The 26,307-nt window shown below is 43.9% G+C and overlaps 1 protein-coding gene across 8 annotated transcripts in view; it reads left to right on the top strand.

The window, feature by feature from the left end:
• The window catches only part of PIP5K1A (phosphatidylinositol-4-phosphate 5-kinase type 1 alpha), a 52,591-nt gene that overhangs the window by 14,980 nt on the left and 11,304 nt on the right, over window positions 1-26,307 (top strand). For 3 of the 8 annotated variants that reach the window (XM_074389812.1, XM_074389813.1, XM_074389816.1), the window contains exons 2-11: window positions 10-48; window positions 10,304-10,338; window positions 10,431-10,466; window positions 13,940-14,020; window positions 17,987-18,117; window positions 18,976-19,093; window positions 19,279-19,431; window positions 21,284-21,583; window positions 24,073-24,278; window positions 26,027-26,110. In XM_074389812.1, the coding sequence (XP_074245913.1) occupies window positions 10-48; window positions 10,304-10,338; window positions 10,431-10,466; window positions 13,940-14,020; window positions 17,987-18,117; window positions 18,976-19,093; window positions 19,279-19,431; window positions 21,284-21,583; window positions 24,073-24,278; window positions 26,027-26,110 (1,183 nt within the window). The remainder of the gene's footprint in view (window positions 1-9; window positions 49-10,303; window positions 10,339-10,430; window positions 10,467-13,939; window positions 14,021-17,986; window positions 18,118-18,975; window positions 19,094-19,278; window positions 19,432-21,283; window positions 21,584-24,072; window positions 24,279-26,026; window positions 26,111-26,307) is intronic. The other 5 variants (XM_074389817.1, XM_074389815.1, XM_074389814.1 and 2 more) reach the window with 3 other exon arrangements.

Genomic DNA, 26,307 nt, shown 5'->3' with positions numbered 1-26,307 from the left:
CCTCATTAGGTTTCAACTTTCTGTGCTGTGGGGTCAGCCGTAAGAGAGGTAGATCTGATGTGTATCTGTGCCAAGAAGCATGAGCTACTCACAATAACTAGCAGCCAACTCCTCTTCCCCGTAACAATTGCAGACTTCTCGTAGTGGTAGTTCATGGTCGTCCTCTGAGAAGGTTTTGGATGTCTTACAAGCATTGTTTGACTCTAGTGCCCATATCCCACTGCCCTCTCCAAAAAAGATGTTATCTTTTTTTTTTTTTTTTTTTTTTTTGAGACGGAGTTTCGCTCTTGTTACCCAGGCTGGAGTGCAATGGCACGATCTCGGCTCACCGCAACCTCCGCCTCCTGGGTTCAAGCAATTCTCCTGCCTCAACCTCCTGAGTAGCTGGGATTACAGGCACGCGCCACCACGCCCAGCTAATTTTTTGTATTTTTAGTAGAGACGGGGTTTCACCATGTTGACCAGGATGGTCTTGATCTCTTGACCTCGTGATCTACCCGCCTCGGCCTCCCAAAGTGCTGGGATTACAGGCTTGAGCCACCGTGCCTGGCAAAAGATGTTATCTTAACATAGAAATATCTTTTCTTACAATTCTTCAGTATATTATAAATAAGTGACTACCTTTTTGTCTCACATGAAGTTTTCCTGACTTCATTTCCTTTTGTTTCAATAAACCAGTCTCAACTCTTTTCCTTTTCCCTTTCTGTTGTACCTCTCATTTCCCCTGACCCTTCCTTTCCTGTAGATGGCATTTCATAAATCACAATGATAATAATAATTGCTGGAATTTATAGAGCATTTATTGTAGATTAAGTAGAGCATTTATTATAGATTAGCCTATAGGTAACTTGTTTAATTCTCATAACAACCTTATAAGGTATATGTTGTTAATTCCACATTTTGTAGATAAGGTAGACCAGTCTGCTCTAGAGAAATTTTAACCAACCTACCCAAGGTTACCTACTTAGTAAATGCTTTTTTTTTTTTTTTTTGAGACGGAGTTTCGCTCTCGTTACCCAGGCTGGAGTGCAATGGCGCGATCTCGGCTCACCGCAACCTCCGCCTCCTGGGTTCAGGCAATTCTCCTGCCTCAGCCTCCTGAGTAGCTGGGATTACAGGCACGTGCCACCATGCCCAGCTAATTTTTTGTATTTTTAGTAGAGACGGGATTTCACCGTGTTGACCAGGATGGTCTCGATCTCTCGACCTCGTGATCCACCCGCCTCGGCCTCCCAAAGTGCTGGGATTACAGGCTTGAGCCACCGCGCCCGGCCTGTAAATGCTTTTTTTTGAGACAAAGTCTTGCTCTGTCACCCAGGCTAGGGTGCAGTGGTGCAGTCTCGGCTTACTGCAACCTCTGCCTCCTGGGCTCAAGCAATTCTTGTGCATCAGCCTCCAGAGTAGCTGGGACTGCGGGGGCGCATCACGACACCCAGCTAATTTTTGTATTTTTAGTAGAGACAGAGTTTCTCCACATCGAGCAGGCTGATCTTGAACTCCTGGCCTCAAGCTACCCACCTGCTCGGCCTCCCAAAGTGCTAGGATTTACAGGCTTAAGCCATTGTGTCCAGCTGTAAATGTTAAATCTAGTATTCAAACCTAACAAACGTAGGTGTTCTGATTTATTTTTCTATTTTGGTTTTGTTTTCCCTGGGATATAGATTTTGAGGTGTTCTGATTTCTGAGCCTGCAGTCCTACCCACTGTGCTGCTCCCCTCACTAATTTGAAAAGTCTGTGTGTGAACTAACTTGACTTTAAATCAGGTTAAATATTTGTTGTTACTCTTTGAACCAAGAGTCATTGGGGTAAAGAATAGTACAGAAGGAAACTTCTCCTTCTGACCTTAGCCTTCCTAAATCAATAAAATTCTGAGCTCCTTTGTGCATAGTAGGTGGAATTATTGTTACTCTTTCAGAAGCATTTTAATTTTATTAATGTATTAATTTATGTATTTTGAGACAGGATCTTGTTCTGTCACCCAAGCTGGAGTGCAGTGCCACGATCATAGGTTACTGCAGCCTTGACCTCCCAGGCCCGAGCCATCTGCCCATCTCAGCCTGTCAAGTAGCTGGGTTACAGATGCATGCCACCCATCATGTTCGGCTAATTATTTTTTCTTTTCTTTTTTTTTTTTTTTTTTGAGATGGAGTTTCGCTCTTGCTACCCAGGCTGGAGTGCAATGGCGCGATCTCGGCTCACCGCAACCTCCACCTCCTGGGTTCAGGCAATTCTCCTGCCTCAGCCTCCTGAGTAGCTGGGATTACAGGCATGCACCACCATGCCCAGCTAATTTTTTGTATTTTTAGTAGAGACGGGGTTTCACCGTGTTGACCAGGATGGTCTCGATCTCCTGACCTTGTGATCCACCCGCCTCAGCCTCCCAAAGTGCTGGGATTACAGGCTTGAGCCACTGCGCCCGGCTTATTTTTTCTTTTCTTATTTGAGACGGAGCTTGCTCTTTTGCCCAGGCTGGAGTGCAGTGGCCTGATCTCAGCTCACTGCAACCTCCACCTCCCGGGTTCAAGCGATTCTCCTGCTTCAGCCTCCTGAGTAACTGGGATTACCAGTCATATGTCACCATGTCCAGCTAATTTTTGTGTTTCTTTATAGATGGGGTTTCACCATGTTGGCCAGGATGTTCTTGAATTCCTGGCCTCAGGTGATCCACTGCCCACCTTGGCCTCCCAAAGGGCTGGCATTACAGGCATGAGCCACCGTGCCTGGCCGTGTTAAAATTATTAATGTCTTTTTGGACAAAAAAGATACTTTATATGCTAGTGAGGACTTTAACATCTGTAAAACTGTAAAATTATGATTTCAAGTATCAGACTTGGAAGTTTCTGCTCCTCTAGAATACTAGCATTGCCTAATTCAGAGGTAATCTCTCTTAAAGAAAGGTACTTTCCTATTCTTTGCCAATGATGTTGATAAATGTTGCTAGAGGAACAGTGTTGTTAATTTCCTTGAAAGGATCTGAAGGAGGACAACTGAATTCCTAATCCTATCAATGAAATTGAAACATTTCTTTGTCTCAAGGAAAAAGGAGTACCTTGAGGAAAATATGTTCATATTGTCCATTAGTAAATCTGACATTTATTTAGTTTGTTAGAGCATTTTAGTTCTATTGGTGCTTTCTGGTTCCAACTATATTCTAGGTGGCCAGGAAATTAAAAACCAAAGATGATTTAGAAGAACATATTGAATTAGGGATTAGAAATGTGGGTTCTAGTTTCGGCTCTGTCACTGCCTGTGCTTTGATTTTGAGCCCATTCCTTAACCTCTTCCTCTTTGCTCTTATAATAAAAGGGATTAGATTAAAAATCTCTTTCTGAATGATTTTGTTCTAATATAAGTGGTTATTGATTTGTAATAAGTGGTTTCATTGTGAAAATTGGAAAGTAGGCTGGGCGCAGTGGCTCATGCCTGTAATCCGAGCACTTTAGGAGGCTGAGGTGGGTAGATCACTTGAGGTCAGGAGTTCAAGACCAGCCTGGCCAACATGGTGAAACCGCATCTGTACTAGAAATACAAAAATTAGCCAGGCATGCCGGTGTGTGCCCGTATTCCCAGCAGAGACAGGAGAATTGCTTGAGCCCAGGAGGCAGAGGTTGCAGTAAGCCGAGATCTCGCCACTGCACTCCCGCCCGACACAGCAAGACTCCCATCTCAAGAAAGGGAGACAGAGGAAGGAAGGAAGGGCGGGAGGGAGGGAAATTGGAAAGTAGGCCTGGTGCAGCGGATCATGCTTTTTTTTCTTTTTTTGGACATGGAGACTGTAGTGGTGCAGTCTTGGCTCACTGCAACCTCTGCCACTCGGGTTCAAGCTATTCTCCTGCCTCAGCCTCCTGAATAGCTGGGATTACAGGTGCCCATAACCACACCGACTAATTTTCGTATTTTTAGTAGAGATGGGGTTCTCCATGTTGGCCAGGCTGGTCTCTAACTCCTGACCTCAGGTGATCCACCCACCTTGGCTTCCCAAAGTGCTGAGATTACATGCATAAGTCACCGCGCCTGGCCGGATCGTGCTTCTAATCCCAGTATTTTGGGAGGCTGAGATGGAAGGATCGCCTCAGTCTCCCGAGAAGCTGGGACTACAGGAGTGTGCCACCACACCCAGCTAATTTTTGTATTTTTAGTAGAGATGGGGTTTCATCATGTTGGCCAGGATGGTCTCAATCTCCTGCCCTCGTGATCCATGCACCTCGGTCTCCCAAAGTGCTGGGATTACAGGTGTGAATCACCGAGCCAGGCCGAAGCCCTGTCTTTATATTTTCTTTTCTTTTTTGTTTTTCTTTGCTGAGATGGGATCTCCCATTGTTGCCCAGGCTGGTCTCAAATTCCTGGGCCCAAGTAATCCTCCCATCTTTGCCTCCCAGAGTGCTGGGATTATAGGTGTGAGCCACTGTGCTCAGTGCCTGTCTTTATTTATTTATTTATTTTTTGAGATGGAGTCTCACTCTTGTCACCCAGGTTGGAGTGCAGTGGCGTGATCTTGGCTCACTGCAACCTCTGCCTCCCAGGTTCAAGCAATTCTTCTGCGTCGGCCTCCCAAGTAGCTGGGATTGCAGGTATCTCCCACCACGTCCAACTAAATTTTTGTATTTTTAATAGAGACCAGGTTTCACCATGTTAGCCAGGGTAGTAGTGATCTCCTGACCTCGTGATCCACCTGCCTCAGCCTCCCAAAGTGCTGGGATTACAGGTGTGAGCCACTGTGCCCAGCCTGCTGTCTCTACTTTAAAAATTAAAAAAGCCAACTCAGATCAAGACATTCTATTATCCAGATTTGCATTTTTCCCTTAATTTATACAATTCCTCAAATGTACATGAAGTAGAGAGAATAGTATAATGATCCTTTATATACTTATCACCTAGCCTTTGTTTTTGTTTTTTTTTTTTAGATGGAATTTTGCTCTTTTGCCCAGGCTGGAGTGGTGTGGCATGATCTCAGCTCACTACAACCTCCGCCCACCCCGGGTTCAAGCGATTCTCCTGCATCAGCCTCCCAAGTAGCTGAGATTACAGGCACCCACCACACCTGGCTAATTTTTATATTTTTAGTGGAGGCAGGGTTTCGCCATGTTGGCCAGGCTGGTCTAGAACTCCTGACCTCAAAGTGATCCACCCGCTGTGGCCTCCTAAAGTGCTTGGATTACAGGTGTGAGCCACTGCGCCTGGCCTATCACCCAGCTTTGATAGCAACATTTCGCCAATCCTTCTGCATCTCTATTTCTCTATTTTTCTACTTCTACCTCGCTGGACTATTTTAAAGGAAGGCCAGTCCTCAGGTGATTTCAACCCTAAATACTTCAGAACCTATTAATACACATAAGGAATCTTTTAAAGGTGAGGATGGCAGAGTATAATTGCAGTAGTATTGTCACATCTATAAAGTTAATAATTATTTAACTTTACTTTTTAAGACTGTCTTCTCAGAAATGTCTTTTTACGGTTCCTTTTTTCTAATCAGCATCCAAGCAGGTTTCACATATTTTGTTATTTCTCTCTTAAATCCTTAATTAAAATAGTTTCCAAACCCTGCAGTATTTTTTGAGGGCCAAATGAAATACATTTATAAGCTTCCAAAGTGTTTATACAAACATAAGTTGTCCAGTCATAGGAGAGAAATAACCTTTCTAAAAATGTTAGCGTTAAAGAGAAATGAGAGAATGTGCAGATGCCTGAGTGATGGAGAAAAAGCAGGAATAATTTGGCATTAAACTGGGTCTGAGGTATATTAAAATTGATCCAGTATGGAGAAGCTGGCATAGGACCTTCTCTGTAGCATTTATAGCCAAGCTATCGGCGTTTGTAGCCAAACTATCAGCCTGTATACCCACCCTTGGGTAATAGGCTCTCCTCTCTTAATAACACATGCCACACTTCAAAGTGCGGACTGATGATAAAAGACATTGGAATAATGCTCTTTGAGAGTTTTGCCTTGGATGTGGAGATGCAGGTCTCAAGATTCTCAGACGAAAGATTTTTTTTTAGGGAAGAGTAAATTTTAATGCTGTTTACCCACCCAAAAAATATTTATATAAATCATGAGTATGAATTCCAAAATGATAATGTATACCTACAGTATTTTTCACAAAGACACTAGAAAACATTTTCTGTTGAACAGTATTCTGGTCTTATCCAGAGGGATGAATCTCATTCTCTTGAAAAATTGGCTGTCTGGCTGTCTGGGTGTGGTGTCTCCCACCTGTAATCCCATAACTTTGGGAGGCCAAGTTGGTCAGATCATGAGATCAGGAGATTGAGACCATCCTGGCTAATGTGGTGAATCCCTGTCTCTACTAAAAATACAAAAAACTAGCGGGGCTTGGTGGCATGCACCTGTAGTCTCAGCTACTTGGGAAGCTGAGGCAGGAGAGTCGCTTGAACCTGGGAGGCAAGCGATTTAACTGTACTTTTTAAGGTTGCAATGAGCCAAGATTGCACCACTGCCCTCCAGCCTAGGTGATAGAGCAAGACTCTGTCAAAAAAAAAAAAAAAAAAATTGTATGGCTAACAGCCAGGTGCAGTGGTGCAGGCTGATAGTCCCAGCTACTCAGGAGGCTGAGGTGGGAGGATCACTTGAATCCAGGAGTTTGAGGCTGTAGTGAGCTATGAGTGCACATGTAAATAGTCACTGCACTCCAGCCTGTGCAACATAGTGAGAGCCTGTCTCTAAAAAATTAGGAATTAAAATAAAATAGGCTGGCTGGCATTACCAAGCAAGGCGTTGCCATGCTGAGTTGGTTTTCTTTTTTTCCCCCACTGGTCCTTCTCTTCTCTCTCCCTTCTTCCTCTTCTTTCTGTTTCTCCCTCTTCTATACAAAGAAGAGAAGGCTTGATTATGAGGTGAACAGTTAAATGCTTGTCAACACTTCAGTTTCATGGACTTTCTCAGTAGATGATTTCTCCATTGGCAGATCCTTGGGTCGAGCAGTCAAGCCTTAGCAGATGATATCTGGTTCCTTATACTGCCATTCTGCTCTGCATTGGGTTTGTGGACCAAGCTTGGTGTTAAAAAACTTTGGTAAAGTTCTCTAGATAATTTTCTTGGCTGGGTGTGGTGGCTCATGCCTATAATCCCAGCATTTTGGGAGGCTGAGGCAGGAGGATCGCTTGAACCCAGGAGTTTGAGACCAGCCTGGCCAACATAGTGAGACCTCACAGCTACAAATAATAATAATAATAATAAAAGCAAATAGTAAAAAAAACAAAATCAGCTGGGCATGGTGGTACATGCCTGTAGTCCCAAATACTCAGGTGACTGAAGTGGGAGCATCACTTGAGCCTGGGAGGTAGAAGCTGCAGTAAGCAGAGATTGCACCACTGTACTCTAGCCAGGGTGACATATAGATACATGTTTTTTCTTTTTTGATATAAAATATACGTGATGTTTTTCTCTTCCGCTCCTTGGCAGATTGTATCTCTGATGTGTGCCATTGGGGCAAAACTTTACACAAGGAAGAGAGTAGGTCTTGTATCCTGATTCTCCTCCTTAGTCACTTGGTCTGAGTATTATTACTTAGATCTTAATATCATCATCATCCTGTGTGCTCTTGGGATTAAAATAGTTGGGATTAGTCCCAGTTTTGCAGTTGCAGATACTAAGCATTTGGCACCAAAATTCCATCTCATCTTTATTTATTTTAGGTACTTTAAAAGAGTGTGGCAGCCCTAGAGCTACACGTTTGTGTGATAAAACTAAGGGTAGCAAGGTAGAACTGTTTAGGGAGTGAGAAAACTTGAGAAACCCACTCTGTATTGAAATTACTTATCTGCTTTTTTTCTACTGTTCAACTTTATTGAGTGACTTTTTGCATATAGAGGAGCTTACTCTCTAGGTGATAACTACCAGACTAGAAGATGCCTGGGCAGTAGAGTGAGATTCTGTCTCAAAATAAATAAATAAAATAAAAAACTTCAGTCAAACTCCAGGGTCTCCAGTGAGTCTTGAATATCTTTTATGCTTTTTCTCTTTCAACGGTCATATCAAATGAGACCCCCTGACTCTGATGGTTAAATGTATTAAAAAGTTGGCAGGGTGCGTTGGCTCATGACTGTAATCCCAGAACTTTGGAGGCCAAGGCAGGCAGATCACTTGAAGTCAGGAGTTCGAGACTAGCCTGGCCAACATGGTGAAACCTCATCTCTACTAAAATTAGAAAAAAATTAGCCGAGCTTTCTGCCCGTGGACGCCGCCGAAGAAGCATCGTTAAAGTCTCTCTTCTCCCTGCGATCATGTCTAAGTCAGAGTCTCCTAAAGAGCCGGAGCAGCTGAGGAAGCTCTTCATTGGAGGGTTGAGCTTTGAAACAACCGATGAGAGCCTGAGGAGCCATTTTGAGCAATGGGGAACGCTCACAGACTGTGTGGTAATGAGAGATCCAAACACCAAGCGCTCCAGGGGCTTTGGGTTCGTCACGTATGCAACTGTGGAGGAGGTGGATGCAGCCATGAATGCAGGGCCACACAAAGTGGATGGAAGAGTTGTGGAACCAAAGAGAGCTGTCTCAAGAGAAGATTCTCAAAGACCAGGTGCCCACTTAACTGTGAAAAAAATATTCGTTGGTGACATTAAAGAAGACACTGAAGAACATCACCTAAGAGATTATTTTGAACAGTATGGAAAAATTGAAGTGATTGAAATCATGACTGACAGAGGCAGTGGCAAGAAAAGGGGCTTTGCCTTTGTAACCTTTGATGACCATGACTCAGAAATACCATACTGTGAATGGACACAACTGTGAAGTTAGGAAAGCTCTGTCAAAGCAAGAGATGGCTAGTGCTTCATCCAGCCAAAGAGGTCGAAGTGGTTCTGGAAACTTTGGTGGTGGTCGTGGAGGTGGTTTCGGTGGGAATGACAACTTTGGTCGTGGAGGAAACTTCAGTGGTCGTGGTGGCTTTGGTGGCAGCCGTGGTGGTGGTGGATATGGTGGCAGTGGGGATGGCTATAACGGATTTGGTAATGATGGAGGCAATTTTGGAGGTGGAAGCTACAATGATTTTGGCAGTTACAACAATCAGTCTTCAAATTTTGGACCCATGAAGGGAGGAAACTTTGGAGGCAGAAGCTCTGGCCCCTGTGGTGGTGGCGGCCAATACTTTGCCAAACCACGAAACCAAGGTGGCTATGGCGGTTCCAGTAGCAGCAGTAGCTATGGCAGTGGCAGAAGATTTTAATTAGGAAGCAAAGCTTAGCAGGAGAGGAGAGCCAGAGAAGTGACAGGGAAGCTACAGGTTACAACAGATTTGTGAACTCAGCCAAGCACAGTGGTGGCAGGGCCTAGCTGCTACAAAGAAGACATGATTTAGACAAATACTCATGTGTATGGGCAAAAAACTCGAGGACTGTATTTGTGACTAATTGTATAACAGGTTATTTTAGTTTCTGTTCTGTGGAAAGTGTAAAGCATTCCAACAAAGGGTTTTAATGTAGATTTTTTTCTTTTTCTTTATCTTTTTTCTTTTTTTTTTTTTTTTGCATCCATGCTGTTGATTGCTAATGTAATAGTCTGATCGTGACGCTGAATAAATGTCTTTTTAAAAAAAAAAAAAAATTAGCCGAACTGGTGATGGGCACCTGTAGTCCCAGCTACTCAGGAGGCTGAGGTATGAGAATCACTTGAACCCAGGAGGAGGAGGTTGGCACTGAGCAGAGAGCAGAGATCATACCATTGCACTCCAGCCTGGGCAACAGAGTGAGACTCTGAAAAAAAAAAGAAAGAAAGAAAGAAAAAGGGCTGGTTGCAGTGGCTCACACATGTAATCCCAACACTTTGGGAGGCTGAGGCAGGCGGATCACTTGAGGTCAGGAGTTTGAGACCAGCCCAGCCAACATGGTGAAACCTTGCCTCCACTAGAAACACAAAAATTAGCCTGACATGGTGGCAGGCGCCTGTACTCCCAGCTACTTGGGAGGCTGAGGCAGGAGAATCTGGGAGGTGGAGGTTGCAGTAAGCCGAGATCATGTACTGCACTCCAGCCTGGGCAACAGAGTGAGACTCTATCTCAAAAAGAAAAAAGAAAAACATATATTTCCCAGAGAAAATATGAATACTTGAGTAAGAAAGGAGGCTAGAACAAAAATGAAATATGCATAAGGCCTCTGTGAGTACGGAGGAGGAGGGAGGGACATAAAAAGTTGCTGTCCAAAAAGATCTGGTGTCACTGAGCAAGAGGCAGGAGTTTATATTCATGTTTAGTTTGATTCAAACTCTGATGCTTTCAGTGTGCTTGATAGAGATCATGTGAGTATGTGTATATATTCTTATGATTGTGTGTTTTTTTTTGTTTGTTTGAAGAAACATCTGGAATCAAGAGACCCACAGCATCTGAGGTGAGTTTCATATTGATAAAATTGTTACTAAAACTTTAACTCTGGGATAGCAGGATACCTGTTTATGATATTTTTATTTTTTCTTTACTTAGGTCTTGGAAGCTAGACAGGATTCTTACATCTCATTGGTAGGCTAGAAATTATGCAACTCAACTTTTATTGTAGTTTATTTAATATCTCACATTTATTGAGCATTTTTAATGTACCAAATGCAATGTGTACCCAAGAATAAATACTGTACCTAAGTACTCTTTAAGATATTCTCATATTGGCCAGGTGTGGTGGCTTACGCCTGTAATCCTAGCACTTTGGGAGGCCGAGGCAGGGGGATCACCTGAGGTCTGGAGTTCGAGACCTGCCTGGCCAACATGGTGAAACCCTGTCTTTACTAAAGAATTAAAAAAAAAAAAAAAAAAAATTAGCCAGGCCCTGTGGCAGACGCCTGTAGTCCCAGCTACTCGGGAGGGTGAGGCAGAGAATCACTTGAACCCAGGAGGCAGAGGTTGTTGTGAGCCAAGATTGTGCCACTGCACTCCAGCCTGGGCAACAGAGCAAGATTCTGTCAGCCAGACATAGTGGTGCGCGCTTGTAGTCCCAGCTACTTGGGAGGCTGAGGCGGAAGAATTGCTTGAACCTGGAAGGCAGAGGTTGCAGTGAGCCAAGATTGCACCACTGCACTCCGTCCTAGGCGACACAGCGAGACTCTGTCTCAGAAAAAAAAAAGATATTCTTATTTAATCCTTCAAATAACCATAGTGAGGCAAATACTGTTGTTACCTGTTTCACAGATGAAGAAAGTGAGGAGAATTCCATAGTTAATAAGTGGGATTAGTAAGGCTGGGATTCAAACTCAGGCAATCTGACACTAAAGCTCACTTTCTTTGTTTTACTGTTATGGCCTCCTAATTGTGTACCTTTGATGAATATAGAGAACTTCTTTTGGAAGCTATTAGTTTCCCAAGTTTCTCTTTTTTGTTCAGAATATCTTTTTTTTTTTTTTTTTTTGAGACGGGAGTTTCGCTCTTGTTACCCAGGCTGGAGTGCAATGGCGCGATCTCAGCTCACCACAACTTCCGTCTCCTGGGTTCAAGCAATTCTCCTGCCTCAGCCTCCCAAGAAGCTGGAACTATGGGTGTGTGCCACCATGCCCAGCTAATTTTTGTATTTTTAGTAGAGACGGGGTTTCACCATGTTGACCAGGATGGTCTCGATCTCTTGACTTTGTGATCCACCCGTCTTGGCCTCCCAAAGTGCTGGGATTATAGGTGTGAGCCACCGCGCCCGACTGTTCAGAATATCTTTAGTTTGCTCAGCTTTCTTCCCATGGAGTACAGTATTTCCTAATTCTCTTCTTACTTCTTGCCTCTCTCCTGGGTTTTGTGAAAGGGGCCTCAGAATGCAGGCCCTTTTGACCTGGGACTTAAAGCTTCTTTCAGAACATCTTCTAGCATCTGTCAAGTGATATACTGAGAGTTTTCTGGCACTAAGGGCCTTGGCTAAAAAAGTAGAACTTGAAAATCATGTCTTAAGATTGTGACATCTAGCCAGTCATCGTGGCTCATACCTGTAATCCTAATACTTTGGGAGGCTGAGGTGGGAGGATTGCTTGAGGCCAGGGGATCAAGACAGGCCTGGGCAACATAGTGAGACCCTGGTTCTAAAAAAATGAAAAAATAGCTAGGTATGGTGGTGCACACCATAGTCCCAGCTACTCAGGATTACTTGAGCTGCAGAGGTTGAGGCTGCAGTAAGCCATTATCACACCACTGTAGTCTAGTCTGGGTAATAGAGACAAGACCCTGTCTCAAAAAAAAAAAAAAAAAATTGTGACATCCTGTTTCCACTAGTCTCTCAGCCTTCTGGCTTATTAACTTAATGAGTATTAATGTCATGAAGAGTAACTTCATGTTTGTTACTCTGGCATCTGGCTCTGGGGATAACTTTCTAGACTGCTATACTATAGGTTTACTCTTTCTTTCTTTCTTTCTTTTTTTTTTTTTGAAATGTCTCGCTCTGTTGCCCAGTATGAAGTGGAGTGCAGTGGCGCTATCTCCACTTACTACAATCTTCGCCTCCCAGATTCAGGCAATTCTGCCTCAGCTTCCCAAGCAGCTGGGATTACAGGCTCATGCCACCACGCCTGGCTAATTTTTGTATTTTTAGTAGAGACGGGGTTTCACCATGTTGACCAGGCTGGTTTTGAACTCCTGACCTGAGGTGATCCACCCGCCTTGACACCTCCCAAAGTGTTGGGAATACAAGTGTGAGCCACCCTGCTTGGCCTATGACTGCTATTCTATACTTCCCCTCCTTCAACCTTGCTTTCTTTGTTTCTTTGTTCTTTTCTTTTCTTTTTTTTTCTTTTTCCAGACAGAGTCATTCATTGAGTTGAATGCTAGAGTACAGTGGCACGATCTCGGCTCACTGCAACCTCTGCCCCCTGGATTCAAGCGGTTCTCATGCCTTAGCCTCTTGAGTATCTGGGATTATAGATGCATGCCACCATGCCAGGCAAATTTTTTGTATTTTCAGTTGGAGATAGGGTTTTGCCATATTGCCCAGGCAGGCTGGTCTCAAACTCCTAGGCTTAAGTGACCTCCCTGCTTGGCCTCCTGAGTAGCTGAGATTACAGGTGCACGCAACAGCACCCAGCTATGTTTCTACTACTATTTAAAAATAATTTTATTTTCTGGCTGGGCATGGTGGCTGACATCTGTAATTGCGGCACTTTGGGAGGCCAAGGTGGGTAGATCATTTGAGGTCAGCAGTTTAAGACCAGCCTGGCCAACATGGTGAAACTGCATCTGTATTAAAAATACAAAAAATACGTGGCCGGGCGCGGTGGCTCACGCCAATAATCCCAACACTTTTGGAGGCCAAGGCAGGTGGATCACGAGGTCAAAAGAACAAGACCATCCTGGTCAACATGGTGAAACCCCGTATCTACTAAAAATACAAAAATTAGCTGGGCATGGTGGCACGCACTTGTATTCCCAGTTACTTGGGAGGCCAAGGCAAGAGAATTGCTTGAACCCAGGAGGCGGAGGTTGCGGTGAGCCGAGATTGCACCATTGCACTTCAGCCTGGGTAACAAGAGCGAAACTCCATCTCAAAACAAAACAAAACAAAACAAAGGAAAAAAATACAAAAATACTAAAATTAGCTGGGCATGGTGGCTGGTGCCTATAATCCCAGCTAGTCAGGGGGCTGAGGTGGGAGAATCGCTTGAACCCAGGAGGCAGAGGTAGCGGTGACCTGAGATTGTGCCACTGTACTCATGCAACAAGAGCGAAACTCCATCTCAAAAAAGTAACAAAAAATAAAAATATTTTTATTTTCTGTGTCTTCTGGGGACTGAAGGGAAAATATGTGTCCCCTGGAGTTTTCTTCTGTGATCTTTTAGCCACTTAATTCATTGGGAAGCAGCATTATAGCTGTATATAGCATGGGGTCGATCTTCTGAAGATTTTGTAAAATGTTTTTACAAACATTCTAGAAAGAATATGTTGTTTCAGTTAATTTTGTTTTGATGTACCATTATGGTAGCTATTTGGTATCTTACATGGGAATTGTGTTATAATCTTGACTCTTCTTCTGATAGGTGCCTTATACCTCTGGCATGCCCATCAAGAAAATAGGCCATCGAGGTGTTGATTCCTCAGGAGAGACAACATACAAAAAGGTGTGTCTGGATGGAACCTTCTCATCTTACTCCAGGAGCTCAGCATCTTACTCTGGGAACTCAGACTCCTTGTAATTACTCCACGTACTGTCCTATTTGTTGATATCCTGAGTTTTTGCACATTATACAACTTAGACTTTAGAATTTATTTCACAAAGGGTAAATTGTCTCCTTTTTGTATATGAATGTTTAAATGAGAATTTTTTTGGCTGGGCGCAGTGGCCCAAACTTGTAATCCCAGCACTTTGGGAAGTTGAGGCAGGCAGATTATTTTAGGCCAGGAGTTCAAGATCAGCCTGGCAAACATTACAAAAGTCTGTCTCTACTAAAAATGTAAAAATTAACCAAACGTGGTGGCACGTGCTTTTGGTCCCAGCTATTTGTGATATTCAAGCAGGAGAATTGCTTGAACCTGGGAGGCGGAAGTTACAGTGACGTCAGATTGCGCTACTGCACCAGTAGCAGTGAACAGAGCAAGACTTGGTGACAGAGCAAGACTCCATCTCAAAAAAAAAAAAATTTTTTTTAGTGAGCAAATCTGACATTGGTTGTTGTTTTACTGAGCTGAAGAAACTGGGTTTCCCTGTTAGGTATAAATATGTAACAAGGCCATAAAGCCATTCTTATCTTACTACAGGGAACTGTAACTCTCACAGTCTTTCAGTCTTTTACTCCATTGCTTGATATATATCAATTGAAGGCCAGATCCCAGCCTGTTGACAAAAGTATAGGCAGTAGGTAAGATTTTTTTTTTCTCTTTAATGTTTTTTTAATTCCAGGGTATCAGTCTGTCATCCAGGCTGGATTGCAGTGGCATGATCATAGGCAGGTGGTAGGAGGCTACTGTAACCTCCAACTCCTAGGCCCAAGTGATCTTCCTGCCTCTGTCTCCTGAGTAGCTGGGACTACAGTTACACACCACCATGCGTGGATAATAAAAAATTATTTTTGTGAGATGTACTCGCTATGTTGCACAGGCTGGTTTCAAACTCCTGGCCTCAAGCAGTCTTCTGCCTGAGCCTTCCAACGTGCTGGAGTTACTGGAGTGATTGACCATGTCATGCCCCTTTTTTCTTCCCAAAGACAGTCATTTAACTGGTGAATAGTACCTAGAACACTGGAGTAGTGACAGTAAAGTGAAAATTGAACTGGTGAAGGGAAAACAGAGAATCATCCAGGATCCTTGAGTGATCCCAGTTCTTCAATTCTGGATCAATTTGCCGATGGTTTAGGATTCCTCAGGGACAGTGTTCAGTCTCCCATTTAGCATCTGTACTTTGTCTAATATGGGGTATGAAGATTTCTTGGAATCCTATTTCTGGCCTGTGTAAATTTTGTGTGTGTGCTCTATTTCATCGTCTCAAGTAGAGGTGGACTGGCTCATTCTCAGTCAAGGACCCGACAGTCCTCAGAATGGGCTCTGAGGTTCATGTTAATTACTTTTATTGAGCTCTTAATTTTTAAATTTTCTTTTTTTTTTAAGAAATGGGATCTTGCTCTGATTGCCCAAACTGTAATGTAGTGGGTGCAATCATGGCTCACTGCAGCCTTGAGCTTCTGGGCTCAAGCTATCCTACCTCAGCCTCCAGAGTAACTGGGACTAGAGGCCTCAGCCACCACACCTGGCTTATTTAACCGGTTTTTTTTTTTTCTTTTTTTCTTTTTTTTTTTTTGAGATGGAGTTTTGGTCATTTCCCAGTGGAGTGCAATGGCACCATATCAGCTCACCGCAACCTCTGCTTCCTGGGTTCAAGTGATTCTCCTGCTTCAGCTTCCTAAGAAGCTGGGATTACAGGCATGTACCACCATACCCAGCTAATTTTGTATTTTTAGTAGAGATGGGGTTTCTCCATGTGGGTTAGGCTGGTTTCAAACTCCTGACCTCAGGTGATCCGCCTGCCTCAGCCTCCTAAAGTGCTAGGATTACAGGTGTGAGCCACAGCGCCCGGCTACATAGCTCTTTTTATATGTTGAACGTTGAGATAAAAAAGATGGGGAGGCAGACACTTTAAAAATGATAGTAATAATTTATTTTCCTTTGACCTATTTGTACATGAAAAAACCAGTTGTAATTTAATGCCCATTGAGGACCAAGTAGAAATAGAAGTAATGTCTGGTAGAGTTTGGAGATGAGAAATAGAGCAAAGCTCTCTAATAAAAGTTTCTGCAGTGATTGAAATATATGCTGTCTGTGCTATCCAATATGGTAGCTAGTAACCACAGTTGAATTGTAGCTAGTAAGACTGAGGAAATGAAATTTTAAATTTAAATTTTAATTAACTCAGCCTCCCAAGTAGCTGGGACTATAGGTGCATACCACCTCACCCAGCTAATTTTTGTATTTTAGTAGAGACAGGATTTCACCATGATGGCCAGGTTGGTCTTGAACTCCTGGCCTAAAGTGATCTGTCCATCTTGGTCTCCCAAAGTGTGAGATTAGAGTGGTGAGCCACTGCACCCACGCCACTCTGACTCTGTTGTCTTTGAGACACTAGTCAGGCCCTTTTTTAGAGGACTGAAGTTTCTGCCACCAGGTAGTCAAATAAGAATATTGATTAATTTTAGGTCTGGGCATGGTGGCTCACGCCTGTAACCCCAGTGCTTTGGGAGGCTGAGGCAGGCAGATCATTCTAGGTCAGGAGTTCAAGACCAGCCTGATGACTAATATGGTGAAGCCCCATCTCTACTAAAAATACAAAGAGTAAGTCAGGTGTGGTGGTGCATGCCTGTAATCTCAGCTACTCGGGAGGCTGAGGCAGGAGAATTGCTTCAACTGGGGAGGTGAAGTTTGCAGTGAGCCAAGATGGTGCTGCTGTACTCCATCCAGCATGGGTGACAGAGTGAGACTCCGTCTCCCCAAAAAAAAAAAAAAAAAAATTGGTTAATTTTAGTTATATTCTTTTTTTTTTTTTTTTTTTTTTTTTTTGAGACAGAGTCTTGTTCTGTCACCAGGCACCAGGCTGAAGTGCAGTGGCACAATCTCTCGGCTTACTGCAACCACTGCCTCCTGGGTTTAAGCAGTTCTCCTGCCTCAGCCTCCTGAATGGATGGGACTACAGGCGTGCACCACCACACCCAGCTAATTTTTGTATTTTAGTAGAGATGGAGTTTCACTGTGTCGGCCAGAATAGTCTTGCTCTCTTGACCTTGTGATCCACCCCCGCTTGGCCTACTAAAGTGCTGGGATTGCAGGCTTGAGCCACCGTGCCCGCAATTTTAGTTATATTCCATATCAGATGAAGGAAGTGTTTAGTGGCCTCCAGCAGATACACTCTGGGGGCAGAAACCTTAGGAGTGAGAAACTAAGAATGTTCTGTCAATACAATGTATCTTCCAAATACAGATATGGAACTCTTGTTTAGGCAGGCCAATAGGAGGAAGCACCTTGTCTAGCTGAGGCTGGCTCAGAGAGTCCCAGTTTTGCTACTCTGTATCCTCACTGTTCTTCCAATCTTTGCTATGCTTAATTGCAGAGTACAGCATCAGGATGGGGAAACTGGATTATCCCAGTTTAATCTGAACTATTGCTCAGACTAAAGGACATTTGTGGGTTTTGTTTTTGTTTTTGTTTTTGTTTTGAGATGGAGTCTTGCTCTGTCACCCAGACTGGAATGCAATGGCGAGATCTCAGCTCACTGCAATCTCCACCTCCTGGGTTCAAGCAATTTCCTATCCCAGCCTCCTGAGTAGCTGGGACTACAGGTGCCCAACAACATGCCAGCCTAATTTTTATATTTTTAGTAGAGACAGGGTTTCACCATATTGGCCAGGCTAGTCTTGAACTCCTGAATTTATAATCTGCCTGCCTCGGCCTCCCAAAGTGCTGAGATTACAGGAATGGGCCACTGCGACCGGCCAGCCATTTGTTTTAAAGTGTTTCTTTTTCTAGTTTCTCCCTTCTGAATTTTTATTGCTGTGGTCCTACTTATACTAGAAGTTTTCTTCTCATTTCTCTTTGTTTCTTAGACAACCTCATCAGCCTTGAAAGGTGCCATCCAGTTAGGCATTACTCACACTGTGGGGAGCCTGAGTACCAAACCAGAGCGAGATGTCCTCATGCAAGATTTCTACGTGGTGGAGAGTATCTTCTTCCCCAGGTACAGAGTTTAATGTTCAGAAGCATGTCCTGGAAATGTGGCCTTTTCAAATCAGCCCCATGGCAGTTTTAGGGGTTCAGGTCTGACAATTGAGGCGTGCATCCAATTCTTTTTTTTTTTTTTTTTTTTTTCCCGTAGCCATGCATGAGCAAGTGTCCAGTTCTTAATCAGGTTGTCAGGGTGATGTGGAACTAGAGAGTTTGGAGAGTAGGTGCTATCTTCTAGATGCTTCCATGAGCCTCTCTGGCCTATGGAGTGACCCGTTTAAAAAAAAAAAAAAAAAAAAAAAAAAAAAAAAAAAACCTAATGCATTGGATAGCAGGCAGAGTGATTCCTTCCTTTTTTTTTTTTTTTTTGAGACGGAGTCTCGCTGACTCCAGGCTGGAGTGTAGTGGTGCAATCTCAGCTGGCTGCAACCTCTGCCTCCCAGTTTAAATGATTCTTCTGCCTCAGCCTCCTGAGTAGCTGGGACTACAAGCGCACACCACCACACCCAGTTAATTTTTATTTATTTATTTGTTTGTTTGTTTGTTTATTTATTTTTAGTAGAGACGGGGTTTCACCATGTTGGTCAGGATGGTCTCGATCTCTTGACCTCATGATCCTCCCTCCTCGGCCTCCCAAAGTGCTGGGATTATAGTGGGAGCTGCCATACCCTGCTGTGATTCTTTTTTATGTCTTGCTGTCCATCCTGTGCCGTTGTCTCACTAAGAAGCTCATCTGAGTGCTCTGTGTCTCTTAGGAGAAATGTATTCCTCCACTCCCCCTACCATTAGGTGACTCTGAGTGTCTTCGCAAGGTAGATTCTCTGGATGATAGGTACTGGCAAATTATTGCTACTTCTGTTTAACCCCACAGTGAAGGGAGCAACCTGACCCCTGCTCATCACTACAATGACTTTCGTTTCAAGACCTATGCACCTGTTGCCTTCCGCTACTTTCGGGAGCTGTTTGGTATCCGACCTGATGATTACTTGGTAAGCTTCTGGATATCAGGACCCTGTGACTCCAGTATCAGAGGATATTCCCAAGGGAAGGCCCCTTTTCTCCGTAGTCTCGCTCTGGTTTTTATTTAGGAAAGAATTGCATCTGTAGTTGATTTTTGCATTGGGCAAGGCCCTAATGTGTCTCAATCGCTTACGCTCTTCCCTCTTTGCCCCAGTACTCCCTCTGTAGTGAGCCGCTGATTGAACTCTGTAGCTCTGGAGCTAGTGGTTCCCTGTTCTATGTGTCCAGCGATGACGAGTTCATTATTAAGACAGTTCAACATAAAGAGGCGGAGTTTCTGCAGAAGCTGCTTCCAGGATACTACATGGTAAGGGAGAGAGAAGCACTCTCCACCTGTGCTGCCTGCTTCTGGGCAAGGCTGGGGAGGCTGTCTTCAGCAGGGTAAAACAGTGTCAGCACTTCTGTCTTAAGACTGTAGTTCAGTTTTGTGCTTTTCACCCCATTTCTTTTGCTTCTCTATGGTAAAGAGGTTTTGTTTATCTGTTCTAAGTATTGTTGATCTCCCAGGTTCACGTGATCCTTTCACCTCAGCCTCCTGCATAGTTGGGACTGAAGGCACGCACCACCACGCCTGGCTAATTTTTATTTATTGATTTTTGTTTATTATTATTATTTTTTTAGATGGAGTCTGGCTCTGTTACCCAGGCTGGAGTGCAGTGGCGTAGTCTTGGCAATCCTGGCTCATTGCAGCCTCTGCCTTCCAGGTTCAAGCGATTCTCCTGTCTCAGCCTCCTGAGTAGCTGGGATTACAGGTGCACACCACCACACCTTGCTAATTTTTTGTTTTTTAGTAGATACAGGGTTTCTCCATGTTGATCAGGCTGGTATCGAACTCCTGACCTTGTGATCTGCCTTCCTTGGCTTCCCAAAGTGTTGGGATTACAGGCGTGAGCCACTGCGCCTGGCCTAATTTTTATAAATTTTTAGTAGAGATAAGGTCTTGCTATGTTGGCCAATGCTGGTCTTGAATTCCTGAGCTCAGGTGATCCTCCTGTTTGGATCCTCCTGTTTGGCCTCCCAAAGTGCTGGGATTACAGGCATGAGCCACTGCACCTCACTGTTTTCGTCTTATGTTCCCAGTTCAGCTTCTAGTTTGGTGAATGAGGTAGGTTGCTTCCCTTGATAATACTCTCTGCAGCCTTACTCTCTTGACTGACTGCTATTGGAAGTTCTGGAGAAGTTAGGTAACTCTTAATACCTTCCTTAATACCTCCAAGAATATACTATACTACCAGGGCAGAGGGTGTAGTCTTAAACTTCTCCAAAGGAATATATCCATCTTATATTGGTATAGATATCCCGTACTGATTTCTGTATTGGAGAGTCTGTGGCACAACTTGATGATGAACTCATCATTGAAATACATGTATAGGGAAATTATTTATTTATTTATTTTTGTAGACGGAGTCTCACTCTGTTGCCCAGAGTGAGTGCAGTGGTTTGATTATGGCTCACTGCAGCCTCTGCCTCCTGGGTTCAAGTGATTCTTCTGCCTCAGTCTCTTGAGTAGTTGGGACTACAGGTGCGCACCACCATGCGCAGCTGATTTTTGTATTTTTTTAGTAGAGACCGGGGTTTCACCACATTGGCCAGGCTGGTCTCGAACTCCTGACCTCGTGATCTGCCCACCTCAGCCTCTCAAAGTGCTGAGATTACAGGCGTGAGCCACTGTGCCCGGCCAAAATAGACGCATAGGGAAATTTTTTTTTTCTTTTTTTTTTTTTTTTTTTGAGATGGAGTTTCGCTCTTGTTACCCAGGCTGGAGTGCAATGGCGCGATCTCGGCTCACTGCAACCTCCGCCTCCTGGGTTCAGGCAATTCTCCTGCCTCAGCCTCCTGAGTAACTGGGATTACAGGCACACGCCACAATGCCCAGCTAATTTTTTGTATTTTTAGTAGAAACGGGGTTTCACCACGTTGACCAGGATGGTCTCGATCTCTTGACCTCGTGATCCACCCGCCTCGGCCTCCCAAATTGCTGGGATTACAGGGTTGAGCCACCGCGCCCCGCCCGCATAGGGAAATTTTAAGCAAACATGTTGTACTAAAGGCAGACAAATCGTGTCTGAATCTCTTATTAGGAGATAACTTTTGTCCTTGAGTTTCACTGAAAATCAGCTAAGTTGTTCTCCTACTTCTGTTTACTTTTGTGTTCTCAGAACCTCAACCAGAACCCTCGGACTTTGCTGCCTAAATTCTATGGCCTGTACTGTGTGCAGGCAGGTGGCAAGAACATTCGGATTGTGGTGATGAATAATCTTTTACCAAGATCAGTTAAAATGCATATCAAATATGACCTCAAAGGCTCAACCTACAAACGGCGGGCTTCCCAGAAAGAGCGAGAGAAGCCTCTTCCCACATTTAAAGACCTAGACTTCTTACAAGACATCCCTGATGGTCTTTTTTTGGATGCTGACATGTACAATGCCCTCTGTAAGACCCTGCAGCGTGACTGTTTGGTGAGTTTGTTATTTAGACACCAAAAATCTCAGTTACTAAAACAGCTAGATTGTTCTTAGGCATTAAGTCTGTGGGAGATGGGACTCTGTTCCTTAGCACCATATGTCTCAGGCTGTATTTAAAATAACTTTTAATTAGTTCATTGCCATTCCTTTACATTTTTGCTTTCTCCCTGTTTATCGTCCCCCAGTGGGCTTTATTTCCTTTTCTAGCTAGCCTGGGCCTCATAGTCAGATGTTCTGCTTATTTTCACACCAGCATCATTCTTCCTCAGATTTCGGTCCTGCCTGCCAAATCCAAATTTATATCTTAGAAGCTGAGTGCTGCTGAAGAATATTATACAACCCTGTATACTGGTGTCTCTACAGCTTTATGATATCTAACTCCACCTGGGCTTTCAGTATTGTTCTTCAGTCCATTTCCTGTTGTTCTCAACAGGGATTTCAGATGTTTGGCACTCTAATCAAACCATTTTCTGACTTTCATCTTCCTAGCTTTGTTTGTCAACAAGTTACCTTAACTTTTCGTCCTGTTTCTTACCTTCAGGCTGCCCCTGTCACCAATAGATACATGTATCTACATTTATTTTTAATTTTTGAGATGGAGTTTCACTCTTGTCATCCAGGTTGGAGTGCAGTGGTGCAGTCTCAGCTCACTACAACCTCTGCCTCCCAGGTTCAAGCAATTCTTCTGCCTCAGTCTCCTCAGTAGCTGGGATTACAGGAACCTGCCACCACACCTGGCTAATTTTTGTAGTTTTAGTAGATACAGGGCTTCACCATGTTGGCCAGGCTGGTTTGAAACTCCTGACCTCAAGTGATCCATCTGCCTTGGCCTCCCATAGTACTAGGATTACAGGCATGAGCTGCTGCACCAGCCTAGATAATCACTCTTGACCTGACCTCCTCTGTACTCTTCTGTTGTATGAACACTTCCCACTGTTGAACATATTAAACTGTATTGTGTTTATTTTACATTTGTATGGCTTTCTAAATGTATAATGTCCTTGAGGAAAGAAACTCTTTTAAATATCTTTCTATCTCTGTAAGCAGGCACAGTGCCTGCATGGTGGAGATTCAGTAGATGTCTTTTTTTTTTTCCAAGACTGAGTCGTGCTCTGTTGCCCAGGCTGGAGTGCAGTGGCGCGATCTCGGCTCACTGCAACCTCTGCCTCCGGGTTCAAGTGATTCTCGTCTCTGCCTCTCCAGTAGCTGGGACTACAGGCATGCTCTACTGTGTCCAGCTAAGTTTTGTATTTTTAGTAGAGATGGGGTTTCACCATGTTGGTAAGGCTGGTCTTGAACTCCTGACCTTGTGATCCACCCATCTCGACCTCCTAAAGTGCTAGAATTACAGGTGTGAGCCACCGCGCCCAGCGTCAGTAAATGTTTCACTGAATTGAAGCTAGTCGTATAAGGTCCTGCCACAGATCTTTTCTGTCACCAAGTGTACTTTACCAGACCCTCATTGTGGAATCTTCACAGCACACCACATGTATTCCATGTTCCTTTGAGAAGGTAGTGTTCTCTTCATGGAGACATACTTGGAAAGAACAAAGACAGTCTTGTGGGCTAGGCAGTGGGACTTGGGAAAATTGTATTTTCTCAAATGAGAGAAAGCTAAGGGGATATAAATAAAGATTAACCATCATGCTGCTGCACTCCAGCCTGGCAACAGAGCAAGACTCCGTCTCAAAAAAAAATAAAGACTAACCAGGCCGGGTGCAGTGGCTCACGCCTGTAATCCCAGCACTTTGGGAGGCCAAGGTGGACGGATCATGAGGTCAGGAGATTGAGACCATCCTGGCCAACGTGGTGAAACCCCGTCTTTATTAAAAATACAAAAATTAGCTGGTATGGTGGTGCATGCCTGTAATCCCAGCTTCTCAGGAGGCTGAGACAGGAGAATCGCTTGAACCAGGGAGTTGGAGGTTGCAGTGACCCAAGATTACGCCACTGCACTCCAGCCTGGTGACAAAGCAAGACTCCTAAATAAATAAATAAACAAATAAAATTAAAGACTAATCAGAGGAGATTAACATGCTTTTCTTGAGGGAGTAGGAGGAGCAAAAGATAATCCTATGTTTAGCCTTACATGTTCACTATTAACAATAATTAAATCATGAAAGCTGTCAGACTGGATGTGGTGGCTCATACCAATAGTCCCAGTGCTTTTAGAGGCTGATTTGGGCAGATCTTTTGAGCCCAGGAATTAGAGACCACCTGGGCAGCATGGTGAAACCCTGTCTCTACTAAAAATACAAAAATTAGCTGGGTGTAGTGCTGTGGGCCTGTAGTCCCAGCTACTTGGGAGGCTGAGGCAGGTGGATCCTTTGAGCCTAGGAGGTCGTAGCTACAGTGAGCGGAGATCACACTACTGCACTCTAGCCTAGGTAACAGATTGAGGCCTTGTCTCAAAAAAACCCCTGAAATCCTGAAAAATATTTTCATATTTCCCAATGCTTAGATCATGTTTTTCCTTCCATTAGGTGCTGCAGAGCTTCAAGATAATGGACTATAGCCTCTTGATGTCAATCCACAATATAGATCATGCACAACGAGAGCCCTTAAGCAGTGAAACACAATACTCAGTTGACACTAGAAGACCGGCCCCCCAAAAGGCTCTGTATTCTACAGCCATGGAATCCATCCAGGGAGAGGCTCGACGGGGCGGCACTATGGAGACTGATGACCAGTGAGTGGGCTCAGGGGCACTAGGGAGGAGAACATAGGCTCACAGCACTTTTTCTTGAGGAAGGGACCCAGCTTCTGGAAAGGAGTAGCCTTGACTCAGCAGTTGAGTCAGTAACATTAATGTTTACAGAAGTATAGAATGAGCTTTAACAGGCTTTTATAATATCAAAAGGAAAGAATTTCAGGTTTATACTATATCTGAGAAGGAGAGCTATTCAAGAGTTAAAGACTGAAAAAATTATACTTGAAGTCTTTTTTTTTTTTTTTTTTTTTTTTTTGAGACGGAGTTTCGCTCTTGTTACCCAGGCTGGAGTGCAATGGCGCCATCTCGGCTCACCGCAACCTCCGCCTCCTGGGTTCAGGCAATTCTCCTGCCTCAGCCTCCTAAGTAGCTGGGATTACAGGCACACGCCACCATGCCCAGCTAATTTTTTGTATTTTTAGTAGAGACGGGGTTTCACCATGTTGACCAGGATGGTCTCGATCTCTTGACCTCGTGATCCACCCGCCTCAGCCTCCCAAAGTGCTGGGATTACAAGCTTGAGCCACCGTGCCCGGCCATACTTGAAGTCTTAAATGCATGTCTGTGAACTATGTTAGAACTTTATTATTTTTTAATCTACCCTTTTTGTTAGTAATATATTAAAACTTTATCAAAAATAATTAATGGGCTGGGTACAGTGGCTCATGCCAGTAATCCCAGCACTTTGGGAGGCTGAGGCAGGCAGATCACTTGAGTCTGGGAGTTTGAGACCAGTCTGAGCATCATGATGAGACCTTATCTCTACAAAAAATAAAAATACCTGAGTGTGTTGGTGAGCGCTTGTGGTCCTGTATACTCAGGAGGCTGAGGCAGAAGAATTGCTTGAGCCCAGGAGGTCAAGGCTGCAATGAGCCACTGCACTCCAGCCTGGGCAACAGAATGAGATCCTGTCTCAAAAAAAAAAAAAAAAAAAAATTATTATAGACTTTGTGGAGGCCTTTTCATCATGGATCTATCTAGTAAGTGTAGTTACTGAAATATCACAAGTATCTTAGGTGGTGTCATTTTTTTTAAGGGGTCCTGTAACATGACTCAATAAGAATGTCTTAGTGGGCATAAATTAAGATAACAAAAGTACTTAAGAAGTTCAGGGCCTGGCGCGGTGGCTCAAGCCTGTAATCCCAGCACTTTGGGAGGCCGAGGCAGGTGGATCACGAGGTCGAGAGATCGAGACCATCCTGGTCAACGTGGTGAAACCCCGTCTCTACTAAAAATACAAAAAATTAGCTGGGCATGGTGGTGCGTGCCTGTAATCCCAGCTACTCAGGAGGCTGAGGCAGGACAATTGCCTGAACACAGGAGGCGGAGGTTGCGGTGAGTCGAGATCGCGCCATTGCACCCCAGCCTGGGTAACAAAAAGTGAAACTCTGTCTCAGAAAAAAAAAAAAAAGAAGTTCAGAGTTAATTTGGAGAGCATTCCCAAAATTGCTGAGTAGTGGCAATTTTAGATTCTCTTTGGTGGAATTGGAGTAGTAGGCACGGAGATTTGGAGGAAACTAGATTATAATACATACTGTACAGAGTTCCTGAGTTTAGAGGAGGGATCTCATTTTCTCCTGGTTTTTTAATATACTTCTTTCTGTTTTTGTCTGATAGCTCCTGGTTTATGGAGGATGAGGCAATTATGTTTAGGTTTCAGTTCCCTGTCCTGATCTGACTCAACTAGCCAACAGATTTTCTTAACCTTTCCTTTTTGCCTTTTCCAGTATGGGTGGCATCCCTGCCCGGAATAGTAAAGGGGAAAGGCTTCTGCTTTATATTGGCATCATTGACATTCTACAGTCTTACAGGTGAGGAGCATATGGATCCCAAATTAAAAGAGGGTGGATATAGATAGCCACTCACATTTCTCTTTTAGATGTGTTTGTTGCCAAGTTCTTGCTGAAGCAAGAACAGTGAAGTAGTAAGTGGCTACTTACTTCATTAGTTTTCAGGTGGTTATTTCCTTGATTTTGTTACTTTCCCCAGCCTTTATAACCTCCCTTCC

The sequence above is a fragment of the Saimiri boliviensis genome, chromosome 19 (genome assembly GCF_048565385.1).
Source record: "Saimiri boliviensis isolate mSaiBol1 chromosome 19, mSaiBol1.pri, whole genome shotgun sequence".
Lineage (NCBI taxonomy): Eukaryota > Metazoa > Chordata > Mammalia > Primates > Cebidae > Saimiri > Saimiri boliviensis.
Note: the sequence above shows the minus strand (reverse complement) of the source record. Positions and strands in the feature narration are given on the sequence as shown.